We start from the raw sequence: 16,746 nt of genomic DNA, 5'->3' as shown, positions 1-16,746 counted from the left end.
TTGGCCAGGACATTTGGGTTACTTCTCTTTACACAGATGGAGCCATGAGATTTTTTCTGTTCAGTTGAGAGAGCATCTGAGATATTGAGTCGTTCAAAGTAGAATCTTGCTTTGGACTTCCTTGTTTATGTCTTTACCCTCTTGAAATGAGCTGTAAATTTGTCCTGCAGGTACTACGTTGGCAGTCAGCAGCAGGGATCAGTTACTTGCTGACCTGAACAGTTGAAGTTGGTTTGCTCGATGTATGAAAAGGGCAGCGATGGGCCACATTAACTCGAGCAATGAGCTGATTATGGGGTCAGGTAAGAGCTGAGTGAGAGTGCTTCTATAAATGGGAATTTGGATCGAGCTGAAATTCACAGCAAAGGGGAATGAATAGTTTAATTCAAATGTAAGTACAGATCATAAAGTTAACTGGAGCTTCACTCTGAAATTTGTACAGGAAGCAAAGTGATAGCCACTTCCTACAGGGTGTAGCAGATTCAAGTGGCAGGTATTATCTGCTTTAACTTTGGTTTAATCACTAACATTGATCTTTCAGCAGCATTTTCACAAACTAAAAGCAGATAACAAATACCCAAGATGAGTTTGCAGTCGAGATGAATATTGCAGAGCTAAATAGGAAACTAAACTCTCCAAATACTGATAACAGTGACAGAGTGGATATGATATTTACCCATATAATACCCATGTCTCGGTCAAATAAAATATCAATAAAAAAAAAATCTGAAGCAGCATCATTTAAGAAAAGACATGTTAATGTTCTGAATCCAACTAAAATATGGGATTGTTGTTCTTTATGATATTGTGTATAACAATGTTGGAAATGCTTTAGTGAGGATCAGTTACTTGCTGACCTGAACAGTTGAAGTTGGTTTGCTCGATGTATGAAAACTGCAGATGTTGTTAATAGTGCCCAGGGAGAATCCTTTACAGAAACAAAGGTTTCTTCGCTAACCAGAAATTGTCTGGTATACTTTTATTCGTACATCATCAAATGGTCATTGTGGATTTACGGAGAGTATTTCAATGAAAATTGCAGTGTGCAGTTTACTGCCCCCTGTTCCCTGCAACAGAATATTTTTGCAGCTACTCTTTGCAATTCAATCTACCTACTAACTTATTACAATGAAGAAAGAGGCCATTCAGCTCACTTGGTCCATACTGGCTCACAGCAGAGCAATTCCATCAGTCCCTGTAGCCCTCTTTCTCACATGCCCATCAGCTTCTCTATCGATTCAATCTCAGGGTATTTGAGATGCACAACCTCCTACTGTCATTCCTTTGCAATAACATTAATGTAACATTTTATTTTATAGTCTGTAGATTTGTGGAATGTGTTTTGCTTGGTTACATGTGTAATGTGGACCCTGCAGAGGATCCCAGACCACATTGTCTGGAGAAACAAATATTTCATTGAGTTTCACAAGCCAGTAGGAGGCCACTCAGCCAAGTTGTCTGTGCTAGCTCTACCAAAAGAACCACAAATGTATCATACTGGCCTACTCATTGTTCATTGTTGCAAACAAGTTGGCAACACACACAGAGCTGCAATTTCAGAGTTTCACAACATTGTTTGTGTGTGTATGTGTGAGAGAAAAACAATGTGGTACAAGAAGCTATTCTGTGTTATATCCCCAAATTCCTACAATTTTATAAGTAGGGCACCAGAAACAGTGAAGATTGTCAGTTTCAGCGATCACTACATAAGCTACAGTTTACATAACATTTACTCTAATATCCTTCGGTATTTTCTTGGCTTCTAGTTCATGTTACTCTTTTATTCCTTTTCACTTGCATTTATTACCCTTGGGCATCTTGGTGGCTTTCCTTTTTGCACTCAACAACCAGAATGTGGCACAAGGACATGCAGCATTTTTTCATCATGATCATGCAGCGTCAACATTGAAGGCTTTCAGACTGGTGCAGCTGTGTAAATCTCTCTTCATTCTGCCCAGTAACATACTCCAGCCAGAAACTTTACTATTCACTGGGAATTAGGCCCACCATACCCATGCATGTTTGTAACTGTATCAACAACAAAAAAACGATTTTGCGATGAATCCTAATAACGTGTGGTCTTTTTCATCTTTAGTGTTGTAACAGTTTGGTGAAACTGGCTTGTGAAGCCACTTCCAAATCAAGCACATTGATGCAGGTCTGCTGAATCACAAAGCTTAGACTGAGTAGGAAATACTACTTTCTCAAAAGAACTCAGACACTCCAGTTTTTCATGTCACCATTACTGATGACAGCGTTTTAATTCCAGATTTTACTTATCAGTTTAAATTCCCCAACTCACATCTTTACTCCAGGTCTCTGGGTTACAAATCCAGTAAATTAATTACAGTGGTTTCAAGGGCCCAGGGCTGAAAGCCTATTGGATTTGTACACTGACACCTTCTGCACTTTGTTACTTCCTCACTGTTAATCTTTGCCAACGTGCTGCTGATTTCCAGGGAATTTACAGTCAAAGATGGCACATGGCAGCTGGCATTCTGTTACTAGGGCCTTCATGCAGTTACAGATTGAAGGTGCACAGAGTTTGTCTAAATCTCAGGTTCATCTCATTGAGTAGAGAAAACAAAAGAAACATAAAAAGATACCATTCCCACACTTCAAGCATCTTGCATTATAAGTTAACATTGGAATGAACAGCAGATTTACTAACACAGAAACTGCTTGGAGCACCCATTATCACCAAGGCACCATGTTCGGATGTGATAAGGTCAACCAAAGCTCAGACAACCTTGCAAAATTCTCCTCTCAAACATCTGATAATTTTCATGTTAACTGGGTGAGCTCCTACAGACCAGTCAAGCACAATCTGATGTGATCATGTTCTCAGAATCATACCCTACAGACAACATCCCACCCTTCTCCATCACAGTCTGCAGGTAGGTCCAGACTCGCCAGAGGTGGCAGCATGGTGGTTTACAGCAGGAGTACCCCTTGGAGTCCTCAAAATTGAGTCCACACCCCATGAAGTCTCATGACATCATGTCAAACATGGGTAAGGAAACCTCCTCCTACTTACCGTCTATTGTCCTCCCTCAGCAAACTTAATTAACATTGAATAACAATTGGAAGAAAGAGTGAAAGTAGCAAGGGCATAGAATGTACTCTGGGTAGGACTGTCACTGAGGGAGGCTTTTGTTGGCTAAGAGCTGAAGAACAAAGCTGCCAGATTGCATTTGTGGCAGGAAGAGAACAAACTAACAGGAGAGAAAAATCTACACTGACCCATTCCTCACTGATCTATCTGTTGCAGATGCATCTGCCCACAACAGCAGTGGTAGGAGTGACCACTGCACAGTCCTTGTGGAGGCTGCCCAGTCTTCACACTGAGGATACCATCCATTGTGATATGTGGCAACACAATCGTGCTAAAGGAGATCAACTCAGAACAAAGCTGCCGGTTCAAAAGTAGGATTTGTAAGGCATTCAGGGTCAGCAGCAGCAGCAATGTTCTTCACTATAACCCATAACCTCGTAGCCCAGCATATCCCTCATTCTAATGTTACTAACAATAAAGAATGCAGAGGGTGTGCTGGGATCAGTACCAGGTGAACATAGAAATGATAAGATAAGATAAGCTCTCTTTATTAGTCACGTACATCGAAACACATAGTGAAATGCATCTTTTGCATAGAGTGTTCGGTGGGCAGCCCGCAAGTGTCGCCATGCTTCCGGCGCCAACATAGCATGCCCACAACTTCCTAACCCGTACGTCTTTGGAATGTGGGAGGAATCCGGAGCACCCAGAGGAAACCCACGCAGACACAGGGAGAATGTACAAACTCCTGACAGACAGTGGCCGGATTTGAATCCGGGTCGCTGGTGCTGCAAAGTGTTATGCTGACTGCTACACTAAGTTGCCTGCTGATGAAACTACACACGGCATGAACAGCATTTAACAGACACAGCTAAGCAATTCCACAACCAACAGATCAGATCTTGGTTATGCACTCCAGCTACATCTAGCCGTGAATGGTGATGGACAATTAAACAGATAATGGGAGGAGGAAGCTCCAAACTATATCCTCAACAATGGTAGGAGAGTATTTAAGGTCATCACAGCTTCACAGAAGCCAAGCCTCAGAAATTCAATTCACTTTGTGATATCAGGAAATGGCTGACAGCACTGGATGCAGGAAAGCCTATGGGAGTAGGCAAGCTCCAGAATTAGCCACAACTCGAGTCAAGCTTTTCCAGTACAGTTACGACACTGGCACGTCCAACATTGTGGAAATTGCCCAGGTATGTAAGTTCATAAAAAAAACAGGACAAGTCCAATCCAGCTAATTATCACCCAATCAATTTACTCCCAATCAGCAGCAAAGTATTGGAAGATGCCACCATTCCATCCCTTCATTGCTGAACTTCCTCATTGATGCCCCGTTTGGGCTTTGCCAGGACCATTCCACTCTTGGCCTCATTACAGCCATGGTTTAAAGAGCATATTGAGAGGTGAGAGGGATTGCCCTTGACATATTGGTAGCACCTATGTGTGGCATTAACGAGACCTGCAAAAAACTGAAGTCAATGGATGTCAAGGGGAAAGCACTCAAATAGTTAGACAAAGGAGGATGGCTTTCAATCATCCCAGCCCCAGGACATCACTGCAAAATATTCTCAGGACATTGTGCTTGGCCCAACTATCTTCAATTGTTTTATCAATGACTTTCCTTCTGTTACCAGAAGTAGCAATATGCAACCATTGGCAAATAATGTTCAATTCTGTTCTCAACTCAGGCAATGCAACAATCCATGCCTGCTTGCAATAAGTCCTAGACAACATTCAGGCATGGGTGGATAATATCTATGCAACAAAAGTGCCGGGCTATCATCTTCAATCCTTGATATTCAAGGCCAGTGTCATCACTGAGTCCCCCACCATCAGCAATCTGATTGTTACTCTTAATGGCACCAGCTATGTAAATACTGTGCCTATAAATGCTAAAGACTTGCCTGACACCCCAAAGCCTTCCCACTATCTACAAGGCATGATGATGGAATACTCTTCACTTCCCTGGATGATTGCAAAACTCAAGAAATTCAACACCATCCACAATGAAGTAGCCTGCTTGATTGGCACCACATTCTCCAAACTAAATATTCAAACCCTCCATCATCAGGAAGGCATAACTGCAGTGTGTGCTATCTACAAAATGCACTGTGGTTACTTGCCTGACTACTCCACAAAGCTCTTTAATCCCATGACCTCTGGTACCACAGAGAGCAATGGCAGCAGGCACATGGGAACACCACTTCCTGAAGTTTCCCCACCAAATCACAGAGCATGCTGAACTGGAAATCCATTGCCACTCCTTCATCACTGGGTCTAAGTCCTTGAACTTCCTTGCCAACATTTTGGGAGTTCCTTCACCAGAAAGACTGCACTGGTGGTTCACAGTAATGACAATTAGTGATTGGCAGTAAATACTGGCCTCACCATTGACATCCAATCTTGAAAAAGGAAAATAAACAAAACTGAAGCCATGGTTCAATCTTCCTGTGGGGTTTCTTTGTATATCAGAATTTTCTGTCGTAGGATGGACAAAGCAAGATAATGATGATTCAATCACTCAAGGAAAGCTCGTGACATTTTTGTGGCAATAACAATGTACCCCCTTATGAGCAAAGTTGTAAACCTCAACAGTTCACATTTACAGAAAATGTCTGAAGTTTATTACTTGGTGTAAGTCACAACTGCATAAACCAAAAAAAAAGAATATTTTAGTTGTCTAGCAACCAACTTTAAGTTGCATGACAAGAACCCTAGATCACCTCTTGCACAATTATTTAGTTATTTTTTTACAGGGAGTGATACTTATCAAGTTGCCTTTTATCCTACTTACCAAAAAGCAAACCACATAGAAAGGCTTGAAACTAAAGAATTGAAATGGTTTTCAATCTATCAAAATAAGAAACAAAAATTAAAGCAAATTTGTAAGCTTTTACATTACTGCTCTGGACAGTCTGAGAAGTACTGTGTATAATCCTTATTTCTAATGAGGTCCGATGAAAAATGATGCATCATATTTCCCTGAGAAAATGCTGAACCAGTCTCTTCATATTTACATTTCAGTTCAGGTAAATGTATTCACTTGTAAACTTGAAATCACTCAAGGATCATCCACACTGAAAACAGATCAGTTTTTTACTTGCACTGATGTGATGTCATTGAATTCTTCCTGGACAGGAACTGGAGGTTTTGTATAGTTTCTGTCTCCGAAACAGCAGTGGAAACCTGTAAAATTCCACTTTAATTACAAGAGGGAACTTTCAATATATTACCAATAAAATCTTTACAAAATAGTACTTTGTTCTCATTCTAATTATTACTTTAAAATTGTAATTAAAATTGTGACTGACAGGAGCAGAACACATTTTGATGGAAATCAGGTTACAGGAGAAGTTGCAAAGCAGATCCCAACTTCGAAAAAGTAATTAGAACATCACTTTGGAATTAGTTGAGCCATTAAGCATCCAATTATCATAGACTAAAGAATAGGCTTTAACTTCATCCTGTAGCCAATGAAAATCTTTTACCAGAGCTTCTCCCACTTTCTTTGCTAGCTTCAGTTTCTCATTTTATTTACATATATGAATCTAAAAGTGATGTGATGGTGAGAATGAATGAAAAGAAGATCCTTTCAAAGCTGTTGTTCTCACCTTGGTTTTCCTCCTTACAGGGCATTATTCTCCTGAGCACAACAATAACTAACAGCACAGCTGCCACCACCACGACACATATGAAAAATAAGTTGTCTTTCATCAAGACTAAAGAGAAAAATGCAACATGACATTAAAGTGTGGTCTTTGATTTCAACATTTCAAAACATTAATTATTAACACCACTGAGGTAACAAGCAAGTTGAAATTTTGCTTACCACATGGAGTCAAAGGGTCATAGCACAGAAAAAGGCCCTTCAGCACACCATGTCCATACCAAACTTTTTACCCATCTACACTAATCTCATTTGCCTGAATTAGGTCCATATACTTCCATGCCTTGCCTGTCCCTGTCTAAATGTCTCTTACGTAAATGTAATGATTGTATCTGACTCCACCATCTACTCTGGCAGTGAGTTCCAGACATCAACCACTCTCCGTGTGAAAAAATCTTCCCCTCAAATCCACTTTAAAGCTCCTTCCTCTCACCTTAAACCTATGCCCTCTTGTTTTTGATACCCTACCATGGGAAAAACTATTCTTTCTATCTACTCTACCTATATGTCTTATAATTTTATTTATCTCTGTCAGGTCACTGCTCAGCCTCCTTTGCTCCAGGGGACAAGAATGCCCAGCCTATCCAATGTCTCCGCATAACCAAAGTCCTCCAATCCATGGAAATCCTGGTTAAACTCCTCTGCACGTTTTCTATTGCAATCACATCCTTCCTCTAGTGTGACGACCAGAACAGCACGCAAGTCCAGCCTAACCAGTGTTTTGTAAAGTTGCAACATAATGTTCCAACTTTTACATTCTGTTCCTTCACCTATGATTGGAAATATGCCATATGCCTCCTCCACCCTATCCTGTGTTGCCACTTGCAGGGAACTATGAACTTGAACCCCAAGATCCCTGTGTTCATCAACATTCCTTAGCGCTCTACCATTTAAGCTCTATGTCCTATCCCTATCTGACTTCCCCAAAATGCGTCACCTCGCCCTTGTCAGGATTAAATTCCATCTGTCAATGCTCCACCCAATTTTCCATGTGATTTATATTCTGCTGTAGCCTTAGGCAATAACCTTGCTTTCCATACATAACACCACCAACTATTGTGCCATCCGCAAACTTATTAATCATACCTCCTACATCCAAGTTGTTAGTACACATCACAAACGGCAAGGGTCCTAGCACTGATACCTGCAGTACATCACTGGTCACATTAAAAGCCCTACCTAATTGCAGAACATTAGAACATACATGTCAGAGAAGGAGCCGTCAGCCTGTGCATCTGTGCCATTCAAAAAAGAGAGCTACCTAAAGTAATCCCACCTCCCAGCACTTTCCCACATTTTGTTCCATGCTTCAACACCTTTGGTTCTTTGCGATCGTGACAAGGTAAAATATAGAGAGAAATGATGTTGAAGAACAAGTTATAAAACCTTACTTGGTTTTTCTGTTATTGTTACTGAAACAGCTGTTGTTGTTCTTAGCAATATAGTTCTGTATGTGGTCTCAGGGGTAGAGAGCCTTCCTTCACTGGCAGTTGTTGGATTAGACTTGGCAGGACCGCATACTACATCCTCTGTTGCTGATCCACGCTGAGAAGTGTCATTGCATCTACAAAAAAGTAAGAGTGCAACAGTAATACAATGTGTGTGACTAAGTGTTACTGCTGTTGAGATGAATGGCCTCCTGCTCTGTGATGTATTAAATCTGCGTGATATATTAAAGAGACATTACTTTCGATCTATGGAATGAATTACATCTGTTAGACAGTGAGAACAGACTGATCATGTGACTGCAACCTGTGCAGTGAAGGGCAGAGTAAAGGTGCACATTGAAATACCATATGGTCAAAGTGCACACAGTGTCACTGACCAGTTACTGGGAAGAGACATTCCCACTATAGAACCAAACAGGAATGTCACAGTAGCTCACATGTTGGGAGCCACTGTTTCCACTCAGTCCTCTCTCTGTTAAGTGTGAGAAGTGAGGCAAAGTGACTTAAAACCTAACACTTTCCGAAATGATATATTAACACCAATTAAACTCTGCTTCAATAAAAATTTGAGCACTTCCATACAATAAAGACTGGGGTGGGGGTTGGGACGCTGACTTTCCTCTCCTGCGTAATGAAAGAATACTTTGAGAAAAAGAAGCATGGATCGTTTTGCATCATCTTCACATGCCGACTTTCAACAGGCCTGATACCAAGTATCCCCAAGACAACAGACTTCCAGGTTGGTCAGGTATTGTCCCAGCTGGCAATTATCTGGGTGTACATCATAGCCAAGGGGAAGAGCTTCTCATGGAGTATGTTCAGAGAGCAGCGCCCAGAATTCAAGCAACTGGCAATCAGATGGAGAGGGGGCAGTAAGGGGATAGTGGTTCAACCTTCACGATGACAGCTTGATGAGGACCTGTCCAAAGCCTGGCTTAATATTTGCTTGACCAACAAAAGGAAGGACATGCAGTGAAGTGTGAGACTAAAGGCAGAGAAAACGAGATTAGATCCTGCAAAATTTTGGCCTCCCATTTTCCACATTATTAAAGGTGGGATGTAACATTTGTGGCATATATTACACCTACTTTAATGATTGTACCATGTGACTAACTGCTGTCTGTGTACATATTGCAACATATTTAAGGTAGAAAAATTCTCACCACCACTAGAGAGGAGTTGGATGAGTCTAGCCCAAACAACTCTCAAGAAGCTCAGCACCAGTCAGAACAAAGCATTAGTAGTAGTCACACACTAGAGAAATGCTGCATATCTCTCTGTAAGTTATATTACTTAATAAAGCACCTGTAAATTTAAAAGAAGAAACTGGATACCCTCTGGTACCTTAGTAAGTGAATGAAGGAAAGATCCTCCAAGTTAACTCAGTGACAATCTTGGTCCTTTAATATGCTGGTGTACTTATTGCATTGGTTTTCACTCCAGAGGGAGGACTTATTTACAGGATCTAGTTTCTGCATTGGGCAAGAGGAAACTGGGACCCTGCATCCATATGAAGAGTGCACTGCTGTAAATTGAACATAAACCCATTACAAAGGTGCACAGAAGTTACAACTACCTTGTCCAAGGTTTGCATGATTTGGTTCCTTTTTGATCCGAATAAAATCCATCTGGACATTGTTCACAGGTATTGGAGTCTCCTACAGATTGAACAAGGTAAAGAAGACTGTTTGGTTAAGTTAAGAGGTCATGATGACTGTGAGCAGATAATTATAATGGCCTCCCGTAAGCAAATCTACTCTTATGGTGAGTTTCATCAAAACTCTGCAAAAAACTTTTCATTTTGAACAAGTCTATATGTTAAATCTTTACCTAATGCATGGGGATTTTACTTACATGGAAGACTAAACAGTAAGTCTCACCACAAAACCAGTTGTAAGTAGGTTGGAATCATATCCCAGACAAAGAATCAAGGTTATGGTTGTTTGAGGTGTGTTATCTCAGCCCCAAGAGCAATACATGCAGCAAGACCTAGACAACATTCAGGCATGGGCTGATAAGTGGCAAGTAACCTTTGTACCACAAAAGTCTCAGGCTGGACTATCTTCAACAAGAAAGAGTCTAACCACCCAACCTTGACATACAATGGTGTTGCCATCACTGAGCTCCCTACCATCAACGTCCATTTGACCAACTGGACTAGCCACAAGAGAAGTTCAAAGGCTGGGTATCATGAGGCATGTCACTCAATTCTTGATACCCCAAGACCTTTCCACCATCTACAAGGCACATGACAAGAATGTGATGGAACACTCATTCGCCTGGATGAATGTAGCTCCAACAACTCTCAAGAAGCTCAACATCATCCTGGACCACATAGCCTCTTTGAGCAGCATCCCATCCATCACACTAACATTTCCTTCCTTCCACCACCAGTGCACACTGGCTGCAGTTTACACCATCTACAAACAGCACTGCCGTTACTCCCTCAACTACTCCAACAGCACCTCCCAAAACCATGACCTCTACTTCAATAAGGAAGCAGGCATATGGGAACACCATCACTTGTAGGTTCCCCTCCATGTTGTGCTCCATCTTGACTTGGAAATATATCACTGGGACTAAATCCTGAATCCACTACCCAGCAGCATCTTCACCATAAGGTTCACAATGATTTAAGATGGTGGCTCACCACTATCTTCACAAGAGCAATTAGGGATGGACAACGACTGCTGGTGTTGCCAGTGGTGCCCAGATCAACCAAACAAAAAGAATTCACTGTAACATTATTTTGCTGCTGTTTGTTGAAGTGGGCCAAATGTGGGCAAATGGGACTAGCATCGATGGGCATTTTGGTTGGAATGGATGAGTTGGGCTGAAGGGCCTGTTTCTGTGCTGTATTACACTATGACTCTATGGATGTTTGCAGTTTTGTACCTGATTTCAATTGCTCTCCTTTGTCACATATTTTCATACATATTTTGCTCGTATCTGGAGTATAGCCTGGCCGACAGGAACACTTAACATTGGATGTTTTGTTGCATTCCTTTTCAACTTGAAAACCTTGTGCTGGATTGGAAACAAAGCATTTTCATAAAATGATCTGTTATTACAAAGTGGCCAGCAGACGTAAATCCATTTTGTATGCTCTATTTTTTTTAAGTAATAATTGAAAAAACACTACAACACATTCTTACTGGCTGCCAACAACCTTCTGCAATGAAAAATACATCAGATTTATAACTCCTTCCAGCATGTCAGGTGAGGGATTTTTGAGGACAGCTCTGGAGTATGAAATAATCGTATGGGATCCCACTCCAAATGCTGCTGAGTGGAAACTCAAACTGAGTTTCTAAATCCCTCAGTTAATAAACTTAAAAGCAAAAACTGCAGAAGCTGGACATTTGAAATTAAAATAGAGAAGAAATGAGAGAGCTGCAGATGTTGGAGTCTGGAGGAAGACAGAAAGTGCTGGAGGAACTCAGTAGGTTAGGGAGCAACTAGGGAGGGAAATGGACAGTCAATGTTTTGGGTTGAGATCCTTCATCGGGACTGGAAAGAAAGAGGGGAGAGAGCCAGTATAAAAATGTGGGGGGAAGGGGTGGAGCAGGAGCCGGCAGGTGAGGGGTGGATCCAGGTGAGGGGGATGATAGGTAGATGAGGGTGGGAATGACATCAGAAGCTGGGACACGATAGGTGGAAGTGACAAACAACTGAAGATGATGAAATCTGCTAGGAGAGAAAGGTGGGGTATGGAATAGAGGTGGGGAGGGGAAATGGTGGCAGGAGTGAGTGGGTGATAGGCAGATGGAGAGGGAGGGGAAAGACATAGGGTGATGGGGACCTGTTGGATCAGGAGAGAAAAATAGGGGAAAAGGGGCAGAGGGGGAGTTTGAGAATTCGATGTTCATGCTGCCAGGTTGGAGACTGCCTGGGTGGAATATGAGGTGTTGTTCCTCTGATTTTTGTTTGGCTTCTGTTATTGCCTCTGTTAAGCATCCTGCCCTAAGACTTCAGTTTAACATAAGCTAACATAAAGTAGCATGCACTAATTTTTGTTTAGGTCTCTTTTATGCCCTCTTACATTAATTTCCACCTGCCAACATCTCAAGTCACTTTCTCCTCTGTCTCCCTCATCACAATTCCGGTCCTTTGCCCTTAAGACTAGCCCTGTTACTGCCATTAAAATTGTCATTTATTTTCAGTATCTTAGAAAAGAAAGGACGTGGAAGAAGCGATGGCCAGTGGGATTAGAGTGTACATTAGAGTGAAGAATGGGAACTGGATTGATGTAAGGAACATGCCCCTTCAATGTTGGAAAATCACCGTAGTCAAGGTCTGTGTAATCTCATTTGATTAAATAATGAAGTAAATAAATACTTGTTTAGTAATTGCACCACACAATCCAATTTCGAAGAAAAGTAAAACATATAAATGGTCATCGCAAAATCTGACCATTAAACTCTAAAGACCATTCAGAAAAAAAGAAACAAGAGCTATGCTTTCTTTCAACAAGTATCTGTTCCCACGTTAATCACAAATCTTTCCAAACTGCCCCTACTCCCTCCCAATTTGGACACATTTCCTCCTTGTCCACCCACGAAAACCACAGTCCTTCGCATGTCAGTTTAGCTGGATCAAGTGCCTAGAAATGAACTAGAAGGGAAGCTGGAGCAGGAAGTGTTCTTTATAAAAGTTCTTTGAGCCAGCAAGGTTTCTCCTGCCTTGGGTGGTCTTTGGGCACGGCATTGGGTGGGCCCTGACCACTGGGCAGACGACAGGGGAGGGGGTTGGGAGTGGTCTTTGAATCCTTCTCTGAATCTTCAGCCACAGCCTTGACAGCACTTCTCCAAGTCATCATAGTTAACTGGATGATGACATCACCAGTCTGGGAATTCCCAGTCTGCCCCCACCCCCCCCCCCCCACCCATAACCTTGCTTTGGTCTAAACAGGAACATTTCCTTTCTGGATCAATGTCATACTGTAGAGACAAACTGATACAGGACGGCCCAACAGTTTAAGGCTGCTGGGAATCCCAGTCCCAACCTAGGAGGTGTGGGACAAGTTTTTTTTACACAGAAAGTGGTAGGTGCCTGGAAGGTGCTGCTAGGGGTGGTAGTGGAAGCAGATACAATAGTGGTGTTCAAGAGGCTTCTAGATAGCCACATGAGTATGCAGGGAATGGAGGGATGTGGATCATGTGCAGGCAGAAGGGATTAATTTAATTTGGGATCATGTTCATTGTGGGCTGAAGGGCCTGTTCCTGTGCGGTACTCTTCTACTGTTCGATTTTCTAATCTTCCCTGACATCACACACCACTTCCAATCAATAACCCTCTCTAACTACAGATCCCACTCCCAAATCATAGCCCCATGCCCCCATCTACTGACCCTACCCATGATTGAGTGTCAAACCCCTGATTGACAACTGCAATCCATGACCAACTTGCACCCAGAATCGCCCAACGCTAACTAAATCACTCTGGGATGTTGTCACTTTTGTGGGTGTTGCTAGTTTTTAGGGTATTATCTCCAAAACATGCACAGAAAGACCACAGAAACTCAATCTGTCACACAATTTGTGGTTAAATTTCAAGCTAAGAGTAGCCAAGGGAGGGGAACAAAGCCCTGTTCCATATTTGGTATCTGGATTCTCAATAGTAATGATTAGACTGACCTTCCAAGCATGTTCTGCATGGAGCACAGCTGCCATATGTATTCCACCTGTCAGTAAATTCCCCGTTTTGGCAAGTCTCACACTCTGCTTTATCTTTGAAACTTTCACATCGTTTTTTCAAATATTGTCCTGTTTTAAAAAAAATGCATCAGTAATGTTTTCTCTCAGGGTTTGAAAATTAAAGTTTTGACATTGAATTGGAAAACGGAATTGGCAATAAAAAGAAAAAAATGTGCTGGAAATGCTCATTAGATCAAACAGCATCTGCGAAGGAAGAAAAAGAGTTAATGCTTCAGTGCCATGGCTATTCATCAGAATGGAAAAAGTTGCAGACCTTAACTAAATGAAGAGGAAATGGATGCTGGGGATGGGGGAGAGGACAGGAGGAAAGAATGAAAGAAAGAACAAAAGAAAAATGTTTGGAATGGGATATCAAAGAAACAACTGGAAAAAGGGATAATACTGTCAAGTCGAGTTTATTGTCATATGCACAAGTACATGATCTGGATGACAGAGTTAATGGCTTTGTGGCCAATTTTGCAGATGATACAAAGGTAGGTGGAGGGGCAGGTAGTGTTGAGGAAGCAGGGAGTCTGCTGAAAGATTTGGGCAGGTTGGGAGAATAGGCAAAGAAGTGGCAGATGGAATACAGCGTAGGGAAGTGTACGGTCATGCACTTTGGTAGAAGGAGTAAAGGCGTAGACTATTTTCTAAATGGAGAGAATTCGGAAAGCGGAGGTGCAAAGGAACTTGGGAGTCCTAGTGCAGGATTCCCTAAAGGTTAACTTGCAGGTTGAGTCAGCAGTAAGGAAGGCAAATGCAATGTTAACATTCATTTCAAGAGGACTAGAATATAAAAGCAAGGATGTAATGCTGATGTTTTATAAGGTGTTGGTTTGGAGTATTGTGAGCAGTTTTGGGCCCAATATCTAAGGAAGGATGTGCTGGCATTGGAGAGGGTCCAGAGGAGGTTTACAAGAATGATCCTGGGCATGAAAGGGTTAATGTATGAGGAGTGTTTGATGGACCTGGGCCTGTACTTGCTGGAGTTTAGAAGGATGAGGGGCGATCTCATTGAAACCTACTGAATATTGAAAGGCCGTGGGAGAGTCTAGGACCAGAGGGCACAGCCTCAGAGTAGAAGGACGTCCCTTTAGAATAGAAATGAGGAGAAATTTCTTTAGCCAGAAGGTGGTGAATCTGTGGAATTCATTGCCACAGACGGCTGTGGAGGCCAAGTCATTTGGTATATTTAAAGCGGAGGTTGATAGGTTCTTGATTAGTAAAGGCATCAAAGGTTATGGGGAGACGGCAGGAGAATGGGTTTGAAAGGGAAAAATAAATCGGCTGTGATCGAATGGCGGAGCAGACTCAAAGGGCGGAATGGCCTAATTCTGCCCCTATGTCTTATGTATAACAAAAAACTTGCTTGCAGCAGCATCACAGGCACATAGCATCATATAACCAGCATTCACAGGAAAAACATACATTGAACATAAATCATACACAATTTTTACAAGAAAGAACACAAGTAGAACAAATAAAAGTCAATTTTAGTGCAAAGTGATCATAATGTTGCTAAACTGTAGTGATTAGGGTTTTGCCGGTTGGTTCAAGAACCAAATGGTTGAAGGGAAGTAGCTGTTCTTGAACCTGGTGCTGTGGGACTTCAGGCTTTTATATCTCCTGCCCGATGGTTGCTGTGAAAAGATGGCATGACCCCAATGGTGGGGATCTTTGATGATAGATCTCCAGCAACAAAGGTCCCCACAGTGCCTCATGTAGATACTACTAATGGTGGGGAGGGATGTGCCCGTGATGTATTGGGCAGAGTCCACTACTCTCTGCAGTTTTTTTACGTTCCTGCACATTCGAATTGCCGGACCAAAATTTCCTTTTCTGTGGCAAAAGGAGGCAGTTTTGGGGTAATAAGAGACAAGGTGCAAGGTATGTATTTAGAAGAGCTGTAAATGGCAAGAACTCAAGAAACAGAAGCAGGTAAAGGAAGGTTTACCCTCTCACACCTGCTCTACTTTCCTACAAGATCCCCATATCCTTTGATTCTCTTAATATTGAAAAATCTAATTCTTAGATTTACTCAATGACTGAGTTTTCACAGGCCTCTTGGATGGTGAATTCCAAAAATTCACTACCCTCTATTAAGAAATTTCTTCTCAACTCAGTCCTAAATGGCCAATTTTGAAACTGGGGGAAAACACCTCCTCTGCAGTTAACTTGTCATCCCATAAGAATTTTGTTTGTTTCAATGAGATCACCTCTCATTCCTCTAAACTCTAGAGAGTATAGGCCCAGTCAGTTTAATCTCTCCTCATACAATAAACCCACCATCCCGTCAATCAATCTGGTGAACCTTCACTACCCTTCCTCAAATGCAAGTTTACCCGTCCTTAAGTGGGGAAACCAGACTTCTACACAATATTCCAAGTGTGGACACATTTGAACCCTATGTAACCACATTAAGTCATCTTTACTCTTGCATTCAACTTCTTTTGCAATAAAGACCATCATACTGTGTGCCTTCAGAATTGAAGTTCCAGATTCTCCAACCAGAAGAAACAGAATCCCCCCTGTCAGTTCCTCTTAAAAACTTGAATGTTGCAATGGGACCCTTCATTTTGCTAAACCACAGGCAGTTCTGGCCTATCTTTCACATTTTCTTCTCATAGAATAACCACCTCCTCCCAAGAGTCAATCAAGTGAATCTATGTTGTTAATTTCCTTGCCAACTACATCCTTCCTTAGACAGGGAGACCAAAACAAATAATATTGCAAGTGTGGTCTCACTAAAGCCCTGTACAATTGCACCAAGACTTCCTTACCTTGATAAAGGCCAATTTACAACTTTGATCGGCATGGATGATTTGGGCCGAAGGGCCTGTTTTCATGCCAATATAACTCCATGACTCT

General features: G+C 41.8%; 1 protein-coding gene across 2 annotated transcripts in view; it reads right to left on the bottom strand.

Moving 5' to 3' along the window:
* Positions 1–742: 742 nt before the first annotated feature.
* Positions 743–16,746, bottom strand: part of LOC127583339 (tumor necrosis factor receptor superfamily member 5-like) — a 30,659-nt gene continuing 14,655 nt past the window's right edge. The window contains exons 2-7 of one of the 2 annotated variants that reach the window (XM_052039207.1): positions 13,819–13,947; positions 11,078–11,209; positions 9,759–9,840; positions 8,126–8,298; positions 6,679–6,786; positions 746–6,253 (exon numbers count right to left, since the gene is read on the bottom strand). In XM_052039207.1, coding sequence (XP_051895167.1) covers positions 6,156–6,253; positions 6,679–6,786; positions 8,126–8,298; positions 9,759–9,840; positions 11,078–11,209; positions 13,819–13,947 — 722 coding nt within the window. In that variant the 3' untranslated portion in view covers positions 746–6,155. Of the gene's footprint in view, positions 6,254–6,678; positions 6,787–8,125; positions 8,299–9,758; positions 9,841–11,077; positions 11,210–13,818; positions 13,948–16,746 lie in introns of both variants that reach the window. The other variant, XM_052039208.1, reaches the window with a different exon arrangement.

Source organism: Pristis pectinata, chromosome 26, assembly GCF_009764475.1.
Source record: "Pristis pectinata isolate sPriPec2 chromosome 26, sPriPec2.1.pri, whole genome shotgun sequence".
Classification (NCBI taxonomy): Eukaryota; Metazoa; Chordata; class Chondrichthyes; order Rhinopristiformes; family Pristidae; genus Pristis; species Pristis pectinata.
The sequence above is the reverse complement of the archived record's forward strand: the minus strand, read 5'-3'. Positions and strand labels throughout refer to the sequence as shown.